This window comes from Delphinapterus leucas, chromosome 10, assembly GCF_059928025.1.
Source record: "Delphinapterus leucas isolate spDelLeu-1000000601 "Yukka" chromosome 10, BTC_Dleu_Yukka2, whole genome shotgun sequence".
Taxonomy (NCBI): Eukaryota; Metazoa; Chordata; class Mammalia; order Artiodactyla; family Monodontidae; genus Delphinapterus; species Delphinapterus leucas.
Genome location: NC_143138.1, coordinates 88643730 through 88656048, shown reverse-complemented (window position 1 = coordinate 88656048; position 12319 = coordinate 88643730). Strand labels below are relative to the sequence as shown.

Below are 12319 nucleotides of genomic sequence, written 5' to 3'. Positions count from 1 at the left end.
GGCTAGAAGTGCTGGCTCATTAATACTCCCTGAAAATAGCCTCCAAACGATGACTCATGGGAGTTGGTGTATAAATACCCCAGATCCCTTGCCCCTTGGCAAGGATAACTGGACAACTGAAGCATAACTCTGGGATTACTCTGAGGCATACGTTCTACACAGGCTGGACTTCCAGAGTTTCCCCAGAAGGAATAAGCTGTACTTAGACACAGGGGTTGATGGGTTCATATCTTACCCTTTATCAGCTGCCTTCCTTTCCCTCTCTTACTTTGCCAGGTCCTGACTATTTTTGTCATTCACCTCTCAAGTAAACTGCTTGCACTTGAATTCATTTTGCAGTGGTTGCATTAAGGGGAAACTAAACTAAGACACTTGCAATTTGTAGTAATGGGGACAGTTAGAAATGGTCACAGATCCCATGATGGTGTAAGTTGCCAACCTGCAGTTCTTAGAGGAGTAGTTCTCAATTGTATTTCCACCTGTTTCAGAGTCCTATGGGCCAAGTCAGAGTTATGCCTAAATCCCGGAATTCTAGCCATTCCACCACTTACTCCCCTCGCCTTCCCCAAGAATGTACGTTATATTGCAAGTGAACAAGAGCAGCGTTACTATAGGAATAACTGATTTAATATATTATTTTAAGTATGTAACTTGCAAGATGTCATATTTTCACACTTGAAATTATTATTATTTGGAACACACTTAATTCTAATTGAATATATCACCTCACATGGCAGGATCCCATAGTTAAGAACCACTGAGATTTCCCTCGTTTGCTTAGCAACAGCTAAGACAGCCCAATCCATAGCAGCTACTGACTGAGAGCTGTACACCTTCTCTGCTAAAATGGCTGACATTAAAGTCGTTCATTTCCCTGTGTGGAACCAGCTGAGTTCTAGCAATCGAAAAAAGTTTCTCTGATTTTAAGTGTGTGCATCCAGCCTACTTGATCATTAACCATGCAGTTTAGGTAGTTTCAAATGGCCATTGAAAATGACACAGGGTATTCACACAATTATTTACTCTCAGCCAGCACATTCAGTTTATGAAAATTCAGGAAAGCAAAAAATAAAGTAGTTTCATTTGCAAGATTCTCATACTGAACAATTTTCATCATTAACATTGTTTTAACATCTTTATTGGAGTATAATTGCTTTACAATGGTGTGTTAGTTTCTGCTTTATAACAAAGTGAATCAGTTATACATATACATATGTCCCCATATCTCTTCCCTCTTGCGTCTCTCTCCCTCCCACGCTTGCTATCCCACCCCTCTAGGTGGTCACAAACCACCTAGCTGATCTCCCTGTGCTATGCGGCTACTTCCCACTAGCTATCTATTTTACATTTGGTAGTGTATATATGTCCACGCCACTCTCTCACTTTGTCACAGCTTACCCTTCCCCCTCCCCATACCCTCAAGTCCATGCTCTAGTAGGTCTGTGTCTTTATTCCCGTCTTACCCCTAGGTCCTTCTTGACATTTTTTTTTTCTTAGATTCCATATATATGTGTTAGCATACGGTATTTGTCTTTCTCTTTCTGACTTACTTCACTCTGTATGACAGACTCTAGGTCCATCCACCTCACTACAAATAACTCAATAACGTTTCTTTTTATGGCTGAGTAATATTCCATTGCATATATGTGCCACATCTTCTTTATCCATTCATCTGTCGATGGACACTTAGGTTGCTTCCATGTCCTGGCTATTGTAAATAGAGCTGCAATGACCATTTTGCTACATGAGTCTTTTTGAATTATGGTTTTCTCAGGGTATATGCCCAGTAGTGGGATTGCTGGGTCGTATGGTAGTTCTATTTGTAGTTTTTTAAGGAACCTCCATACTGTTCTCCATAGTGGCTGTATCAATTTACATTCCCACCAATAGTGCAAGAGTATTCCCTTTTTTCCACACCCTCTCCAGCATTTATTGTTTCTGGATTTTTTGATGATGGCCATTCTGACCGGTATGAGATGATATCTCATTGTAGTTTTGATTTTCATTTCTCTAATGATTAACATCATTAGCATTTTTAATTCAACATATGTAATTGAGGGCTTTCTGCAATTGTTTCTGAAAAAACAGGCTTAAAATGAACACTGATAATGTTATTTATAATTTATATGCCTATGAGGGATTCAGAGACTATGAAAAGCAGTGCTTCAAGATATCAAATCTGCTGATTTGACTCTTAGTTTAACCAAAAATATTATCATGAGAGAAAATGAGAAAAATTACAATTTCAGGGTAATATTTTACTTGTTGTAATTACTATCTAGCAAAAGTTTCAATACATAATATACTAATATTTAATATTTTAGTATCGTCAAACATTTCTAATTTCGTGAAGCCTGTCTGTCTGCCTATCAGTTACATAAACAGTTTTTTAAGTATGTACATATCATACATCTTTTTTGCACCAAAAAAGTTTCATTTCATTTGGGGATTTTGAGTGGTTGAGAGTGGTACAGTTTTATGAAAAGAAGAAAATCTATGTTTTAAAGCAATTCATTTTTTCAAGTCTGACTTCTTTGTATATTTATTTTACAGATTAAAGGATTCACCTGAAGACACAGCATTCTATTCATCAGAGACTGGACAAGAGTTACTCTTGCTTTTGGCAATTAAAGATGATGTTGTCATGGAAACAGTTGATCCTGCTTTCATTCATTGGCTGCCTAGGAGGTAACAATAAGCTATATCTTCTAAACTGAAGTTAGAACTATACTTGAATCATTTGTTAAATAATTTTTTAAAGTTGAACTAATCCTCCACAAGTCTTTTTTTTGTCCCAGAAAGGAAATTCTAATTTTCTCTTCTGATAACTGGGTTCTTATTGTGCTCCCTAATGTTTGCAGACCATTATATTTTCGTTACAAATATAATGGCATTTAATATCATGGATCTAATAAGAACCTGCTGTATAAAAAATAAAATAAAATTCAAATAAAAAAAAGAATAGATACATGGGTACAAAAAATATTATGGATCTACTGTAGTGTTATGAATATAACAATTAATCAGAATTTGAGAATGTTAATTCATGACTTTGTTACCAAAATGGCTAAATCTGGTAATCTGTAGTGTAAAGGGAAAATACAGATTTTAAAGAATATCAGTGTTTTCATATCTAATCTTCAAAACAATACTATTTTTCTTTCAGCAAATAACTTATTTAAGGGACCAAAAATAAGGATAGAATTTTTATTTGTTAATATTGAAAATTTGAAGTTTAGAACAAAATAGAAAGAAAAAGGAATAATTCTCATATATTCACCATACAAAAGCAACTCTTAAAAATCATTTGATGGGCTTCCCTGGTGGCACAGTGGTTGAGAGTCCGCCTGCCGATGCAGGGGACTTGGGTTCGTGCCCCGGTCCGGGAAGATCCCGCATGCCGCGGAGCTGCTGGGCCCGTGAGCCATGGCCGCTGAGCCTGCGCGTCCAGAGCCTGTGCTCCGCGACGAGAGAGGCCACAACAGTGAGAGGCCCGCGTACCGCAAAAAAAAAAAAAAAAAAAAAAAAATCATTTGATGCATTTCCTTTTTGTTCATTTTGTTTCATTTTCTTGAACAGGGGAAGAGTAAGACAAGGATTTTTTAAAATGAAGTAACATGTGTACAACGATTAGTTTTTTGCTTTATTTTATTGTATTTTATTTTTTTATTGGGGTATAGTTGTTTTACAATGTTGTGTTAGTTTCTACTGTACAGCAAAGTGGAGTTCCCTGTGCTGTACAGCAGCTTCTCATTAGTTATCTGTTTTATACATATTAGTGTATATATGTCAGTCCCAGGCTCCCAATTCATCCCACCCACCCTTTCCCCACTTGGGGTCCGTACATTTGTTCTCTACGCCTGTGTCTCTGTTGCTGCCTTGCAAACAGGTTCATCTGTACCAGTTTTCTAGATTCCACATACAGGTGTTAATATACGATGTTTTTCTCTTTTTGACTTACTTCACTCTGTATGACCATCTCTAGGTCCATCCACATGTCTACACATGACCCAATTTCGTTCCATTTTATGGCTAATATTTCATTGTATATATGGACCACATCTTCTTTATCCATTTGTCTGTCAGTGGCCATTTAGGTTGCTTCCATGACCTGGCTATTGTAAATAGTGCTGCAATGAACATTGGGGTGCATGTGTCTTTTTGAATTATGGTTTTCTCTGAGTATATGCCCAGTAGTGGGATTGCTGGGTCATATGGTAATTCTATTTTTAGTTTTTAAGGAACCTCCATACTATTCTCCATAGTGGCTGTATCATTTTACATTCCCACCAACAGTGCAAGAGGGTTCCCTTTTCTCCATACCCTCTCCAGCATTTATTGTTTCTAGATTTTTTGATGATGGCCATTCTGACCGGCGTGAGGTGATATCTCATTGTAGTTTTGATTTGCATTTCTCTAATGATTAGTGACGTTGAGTATCTTTTCATGTGGCTCTTGACCATCTGTATGTCTTCTTTGGAGAAATGTCTATTTAGGTCTCCCACCTGTTTTTTGATTGGGTTGTTTTTTTGATATTGAGCTGCATGAGTTGTTTTTATATTTTGGAGATTAATCCTTTGCCCATTGATTTGTTTGCAAAGTTTTCTTTCTTTTTATTATAAAAACTCTCCAGCACCTAAAGGGTTGAAAGAATAGTACAATAAGTACCTATATATGCACCATTTAGATTTAACTATTGTACCATTTACTGTACTTGTTCTATATATATACATATGTGTGTGTATTTTCCGTTCATTGTTTGATTGACTACACCATTTGGAAGTAAGTTACAGAAGTTATCACCTCTCACCTCTAAAAATTTCAGCATCCATCTGAGAAGACCTACCTTTTAGATAAACACAAGTACTTTATGATACCTAAGGAAAGTAGCAAAAAAAAAGTAGCTTGTCATTTTTCTTTTCTAAGAGGAGGAAATTGGTATGGAACGAGGCCAAATGCATTGTCAGGTAGAACATATGTTATTTGAAAACATGTTTATATTGGAGTAAACTTCCAAGCCCTTATCTCAAACTTAAACATTCTTGAAGTATTTAAATGATATTTAAACCTCCAACTTTTAAAATAAAGCTTTTTTAAACAGGTTTGCCGCTGTGATGCCTCAATTTTGTTTCCTAAAACATTTTCTTTCCTACTAATCTAGCACTGAGGGAAAAAGGAGTAATTATATATAAATTTCTACTGTTTTAAATAGTTTTTGGAGAAAGACCAATACAGATATCAAAATAAATCTTTTTTTGGATTATTTTCATTTACAAAACTTTAAATTTGAGTTCTGTTGTACAAGGAGAAAATGAAAGGGAATACACTACAGCAGTATTATTATTCGCAATGTCAACGTTCATAGAAATAACCTTGAACTTTTACAATTAGTTGGAAACAGGTAGATGTACTCAGAAAGTGGAAGTATAGCTAAAGAAAATGAGATCAGTATTTCAAAGGTTTAAAATTTTGAGTTGTAATTTTACACTGTGTGCAAATTGTATTGCTTGTTTTCAATATTTTTTAGAAATGTTTTACAGACTTATGAACGAATTTATGGAGAAAGCAGTATCCATTTTATTAAAATATTAAGACATTAAAAAAGTTAAAGGTCAACTTGATTTTCTGAGTATGTTGGTAAAAAAGCTATAAAGGTTGGTAAAGGAGAACTGGACTAATTGATATATGATAAATTATATGTAGGGTATTACTTAGAGAATTGGTAATCTTTATAATTATAGTATGGAGAAGAATTTGTCTCTGACTAATTTTCTAAAGAGTATTGATTGCGTACAGTTCTTTATGTACTGAATATTGGTACTCGTTTTGGATTTACATAAAATTTAGATTAAAAAGCCAGCTTGTGAGTGTGATATTCTCTTAACCAATATTGGCTCATTTTTTAAGTATTAAAGTTAAAATCTGTTCATGAGGTAGGGAAGATCTCTAGATAAATGCCAAGTAAAAACATGTTATGTGAATTCAGTTGTGTAGAGTAGAGTTTATCCAAAGACGTAAACTCGATAAATATAGCAAATGCTTGATAATTTGTGTTTTCTCAGATTTAACCTTTTTGTTATCCATTATTCTCTGCATTTTTAAAACAGTTTCCTTCTGTTGTTCTGTCTCTGCATGTTTCTCTCTGTAGCAAAGGGGCAAATAGTAATTTTTGGCTGGGAATTTTTCCGAAGGTGAATTTAATCGTGTTTTTCCTCCAAAACACCAGGCTGCATTTATTCTTTTAAAAATATTTATTAAGCATCTGTTATGTGCCATACTTTGTTTCCAGTGAAGAAAATGGACAGAGATCTGTGTCCCTGTGGGGTTTATATTCCATCATGTCAGGGTAGAAAATGATATTGATTTAGTAGATGCTCGTGCTGTGAAGGAAAAGAAGCAGAATAAGATGAGAGTGTGGGGGGCTGAGAAGTGAATTACCAGAGGTCATCAGGTCCATCCTCCTAGAGAAGGTGACATTTGGGCTAAGACTTTGTGGGGAACGAGTTGACCTCGTGGGTATTTAGGGTAGGGAGCTGCAGGCAGAGTCAGCAGTCCATCCAAGTGTTTAATATATGACATGCTGAGTATTTCTAGAAACAGCAGGAAAGTTCGCCTGGTTGGACAAGGAAGAGTTATGGGAAAGAAGTAGTAGGTGAGAGCCAAGAGTTAACGTGGAGATGGATGCAGCAAAAATGAAGGCCTTGTATATCACTGAAAATATTTAGAGCTTTTGCTCTGAATGCCCTCAGGAGCCATACTGTGGTTTGATCAGAGAAGTGATGTAATCTGGCTTTTTCTTTTTTTTTTTTTTTTAAGGATCTGGCTGGCTGTTGTGTTGTGGATTGATTGTAGAGGTGCAGGGGAACAAGCAGAGGTATCAGTGGGAAGTTAATCAGGCAAGGGTTGTTTGTGTCTAACTCCAGGGTAGTTAGCAGGGGCGGTGGTCAAATTTTGGATATATTTTGAAGGTATATTCATGAGGATTTGTGGATGGAATATATGTGGGATATGAGAGAAAGGAAAGCCTTTATGATAACCTCAAGGCTCTGTGTCACCTTGTGCCCTCATCAAGAGGTGTACCTTATGAACGAAATGAAGACCCTGCACAAAATAGGGATGAGAGTTTTCCAAACTAAAGGTCACTACCAAATAGTGGATTAAAAAAATCAATTCTGTGGGTCACATTTAGCATTTTTTATTAGAATAAATAAATTAAAGTAAGACTAGAGTATAATATATCAGCATACACTGCCCACTTAGTACATATTGTCTGTTGAGCACTTCTGCGCATTTGGGACATGGCAGTGAATAAAACAGACAATGTCCCAGTCCTCATGGAGCTGTCCTTTGAATATTGTGTATTGGGTCTTGATCTTACGTATATTTCTTACTGAGTTGCTATGAAAAAAGTTTAAGAGCCAGAGACCTAGTTAGAGAACAGAGAGATAGAGACAAGAAGAGGAAGGAACACGCAGATGAGGAAAACAATAGTAAATACAGGAAAATTAATAATATCAACAGTAGGAATTAATGGATGCTCATTCATTGTGTACCAGGCACTGTGGAAAATGCTTTACTGAGGTCATCTAGTTAACAAAAATAAAATGAGATAGATGTTATTTCTATTTTGGAGATTAGGGAACAGTCTCTAAGAGTTTAAGTAACTTGCCCAGTCTACATGGTTGTCTCAAGATTTGTTATCTCTGAAATCAGAGTATAGTTCCCTATCACTAGAATTTACCACTTCAGTAGTTCCTCTTCTGGAATAAAGTCAGAGGTATAGGCCATGGGCTAAAAATCATCAAGGACCCAAGGGGATTGTTCTCTTGCTCCTTAATTACCTATTAGTTCGTTGCTTAACTGTATTAGGTACTTCACATGTTCACTGTCCTATATGGGAGCCGCTAGCCACGTGTGGCAGGTGAAGATTGGAATTGTACCTAGTCCCAACTGAGATGTGGCCCGATGGAGACTAAAATGCAGTAAAAGTCTTTTACAGAATGTAAAAGACTTGTAACCAAAAATATTCAGAGTTTAAAAAAATTATTTAAATATCTCAATAATTTTTATTGATTAAATTTTGCACTGATAATAATGTAATTATATTTGGTCAAGCAAAAATATTATTAAAATTAATTTCACCTGTTTCTTTTAACCTTTTTTAATGTGGTTACTAAAATTTTAAAATATGTGTGTGACTTGCGTTATATTTCTATCAGACAGCACTGCCCTAAACATTTATAAAATAGAAACCCGACCATTTTGCAAAGGTTTTCTAATATCTAATACCCCAAAGGGAGCCCAAATCATAGAAGCTAATGGGGACTTATTGTTTTTAATTTTTGAATTTTATTTAATTTACATTTTATACAGCAGGTTCTTATTAGTCATCCATTTTATACACATCAGTGTATACATGTCAATCCCAATCTCCCAATTCATCACAACACCACCCCCCACCCCCCACTGCTTTCCCCGCTTAGTGTCTTTATGTTTGTTCTGTACATCTGTGTCTCAGTTTCTGCCCTGCAAACCAGTTCATCTGTACCATTTTGCTAGGTTCCAATATATGTTTTAATATATGATATTTGTTTTTCTCTTTTTGACTTACTTCACTCTGTATGACCGTCTCTAGATCCATCCACGTCTCCACAAATGACCCAATTTCGTTCCTTTTTGTGGCTGAGTAATATTCCATTGTATATATGGACCACATCTCCTTTATCCATTCGTCTGTCGATGGGCATGTAGGTTGCTTTCATGACCTGGCTATTGTAAAGAGTGCTGCAGTGAACATTGGGGTGCATGTGTCTTTTTGAATTATAGCTTTCCCTGGATATATGCGCAGTAGTGGGATGGCTGGGTCATATGGTAGTTCTATTTTTCGTTTTTTAAGGAACCTCCATACTGTTCTCCATAGTGGCTGTATCAATTTACATTCCCACCGAGAGTGCAAGAGGGTTCCCTTTTCTCCACACCCTCTCCAGCATTTGTTGTTTGTAGATTTTCTGATGCTGCCCATTCTGACTGGTGTGAGGTGATACCTCATTGTAGTTTTGATTTGCATTTCCCTAATAATTAGTGATGTTGAGCAGCTTTTCATGTGCTTCTTGCCCATTTGTATGTCTTCTTTGGAGAAATGTCTGTTTAGGTCTTCTGCCCATTTTTGGATTGGGTTGTTTGTTTTTTTAATATTGAGCTGCATGAGCTGTTTATATATTTTGGAGATTAATCCTTTGTCCGTTGATTTGTTTGCAAATATTTTCTCCCATTTTGAGGGTTGTCTTTTGGTCTTGTCTATGGTTTCCTTTGCTGTGCAAAAGCTTTTAAGTTTCATTAGGTCCCATTTGTTTATTTTTGTTTTTATTTCCATTACTCTCGGAGGTGGATCAAAAAAGATCTTGCTGTGATTTATGTCAAAGAGTGTTCTTCCTATGTTTTCCTCTAAGAGTTTGATAGTGTCTGGCCTTACATTTAGGTCTTTAATCCATTTTGAGTTTATTTTTGTGTATGGTGTTAGGGAGTGTTCTAATTTCATTCTTTTACATGTAGCTGTCCAGTTTTCCCAGCACCACTTATTGAAGAGATTGTCTTTTCTCCATTTTATATCCTTGCTTCATTTGTCATAGATTAGTTGACTGTAGGTGCGTGGGTTTATCTCTGGGCTTTCTATCTTGTTCCATTGATCTATATTTCTGTTTTTGTGCCAGTACCATATTGTCTTGATTACTGTAGCTTTGTAGTATAGTCTGAAGTCAGGGAATCTGATTCCTCCAGCTCTGTTTTTTTCCCTCAAGACTGCTTTGGCTATTCAGGGTCTTTTCTGACTCCATACAGATTTTAAGATTTTTTGTTCTAGTCTGTAAAAAATGCCATTGGTAATTTGATAGGGATTGCATTGAATCTGTAGATTGCTTTGGGTAGTAGAGTCATTTTCACAATATTGATTCTTCCAATCCCAGGACATGGTATATCTCTCTATCTGTTGGTATCATCTTTAATTTCTTTCATCAGCGTCTTATAGTTTTCTGCATACAGGTCTTTTGTCTCCCTAGGTAGGTTTATTCCTAGATATTTTATTCTTTTTGTTGCAATGGTAAATGGGAGTGTTTCCTTAATTTCTGTTTCAGAATTTTCATCATTAGTGTATAGGAATGCAAGACATTTCTGTGCATTAATTTTGTGTCCTGCAACCTTACCAAACTCATTAATTAGCTCTAGTGGTTTTCTGGTGGCATCTTTAGGATTCTCTCTGTATAGTATCATGTCATCTGCAGACAGTGACAGTTTTACTTCTTCTTTTCCAATTTGTGTTCCTTTTATTTCCTTTTCTTCTCTGATTGCTGTGGTTAGGACTTCCAAAACTATGTTGAATAATAGTGGTGAGAGTGGACATCCTTGTCTTGTTCCTGATATGAGAGGAAATGCTTTCAGTTTTTCACCATTGAGAATGATGTTTGCTGTGGGTGTGTGGTATATGGCCTTTATCATGTTGAGGTAGTTTCCCTCTACGCCCACTTTCTGGAGAGTTTTTATCATCAGTGGGTGTTGAATTTTGTCAAAAGCTTTTTGTGCATCTATTGAGATGATCATATGGTTTTTATTCTTCAATTTGTTAATATGGTGTATCACATTGATTCATTTGCATATATTGAAGAATCCTTGCATCCCTGGGATAAATCCCACTTGATCATGGTGTATGATCCTTTTAACGTGTTGTTGGATTCTGTTTGCTAGTATTTTGTTGAGGATTTTTGCATCTGTATTCATCAGTGATATTGGTCTGTAATTCTATTTTTTTTTGTAGTATCTTTGTCTGGTTTTGGTATCAGGGTGATGGTGGCCTCATGGAATGAGTTTGGCAGTGTTCCTTCCTCTGCAGTTTTTTGGAAGAGTTTGAGAAGGATGGGTGTTAGCTCTTCTCTAAATGTTTGATAGAATTCACCTGTGAAGCCATCTTGTCCTGGACTTTTGTTTGTTGGAAGATTTTTAATCACAGTTTCAATTTCATTACTTGTGATTGGTCTGTTCATATTTTCTATTTCTTCCTGGTTCAATCTTAGAAAGTTATAGCTTTCTAAGAATTTGTCCATTTCTCCCAGGTTGTCCATTTTATTGGCATAGAGTTGCTTGTAGTAGTCCCTTGGGATGCTTTGTATTTCTGTGGTGTAACTTATCCTTTTTCATTTCTAACTTTATTGATTTGAGTACTCTCCCTTGTTTTCTGGATCAGTCTGGCTAATGGTTTATCAATTTTGTTTATCTTCTCAAAGCACCAACTTTTAATTTTATTGATCTTTGCTACTGTTTTCTTTGTTTCTATTTCATTTACTTCTGCTCTAATCTTTATGATTTCTTTCCTTCTGCTAACTTTGGTTTTTGTTTGTTCTTCTTTTTCTGGTTGCTTTAGGTGTAATGTTAGGTTGTTTATTTGAGATTTTTCTTGTTTCCTGAGGTAAAATTGTATTGCTATAAACTTCCCACTTAGAACTGCTTTTGCTGCATCCCATAGGTTTTGGGTCGTCGTGTTTTCATTGTCATTTGTCTCTAGGTATTTTTTTATTTCCTCTTTGATTTCTTCAGTGATCTCTTGGTTATTTAGTAACGTATTGTTTAGCCTCCATGTGTTTGTGTTTTTTACTTTTTTTCCCTGTAATTCATTTCTAATCTCATAACGTTGTGGTCAGAAAAGGTGCTTGATATGATTTCAGTTTTCTTAAATTTACTGAGGCTTGATTTGTGACCCAGTGTGTGATCTATCCTGGAGAATGTTCCATGTGCACTTGAGAAGAAAGTGTAATCTGCTCTTTTTGGATGGAATGTCGTATAAATATCAATTAAATATATCTGGTCTGTTGTGTCATTTAACGTTTGTGTTTCCTTATTAATTTTCTGCTTGGATGATCTGTCCATTGGTGTAAGAGAGGTGTCAAAGTCTCCCACTATTATTGTGTTACTGTTGATTTCCTCTTTTATAGCTGTTAGCAGTTGCCTTATGTATTGAGGTGCTCCTGTGTTGGGTGCATATATATTTATGGGTGCATATATATTTATAATTGTTATATCTTCTTCTTAGATTGATCCCTTGATCATTATGTAGTGTCCTTCCTTATCTCTTGCAACATTCTTTATTTCAAAGTCTATTTTATCTGATATGAGTATTGCTTCTCCAGCTTTCTGTTGATTTCCATTTGCATGGAATATCTTTTTCCATCCCCCTCACTTTCAGTTTGTATGTGTCCCTAGGTCTGAAGTGGGTCTCTTGTAGACAGCATATATATGGGTCTTGTTTTTGTATCCATGCAAAGCAAGCCTGTGT

General features: G+C 35.9%; 1 protein-coding gene across 1 annotated transcript in view; it reads left to right on the top strand.

Annotated features, from left to right (window-relative positions):
* Positions 1 to 2556: 2556 nt before the first annotated feature.
* The window catches only part of CNTN3 (contactin 3), a 243292-nt gene continuing 233529 nt past the window's right edge, over positions 2557 to 12319 (top strand). Inside the window, exon 1 of the mRNA XM_022572541.2 lies at positions 2557 to 2688. Coding sequence (XP_022428249.2) covers positions 2634 to 2688 — 55 coding nt within the window. The 5' untranslated portion in view covers positions 2557 to 2633. The remainder of the gene's footprint in view (positions 2689 to 12319) is intronic.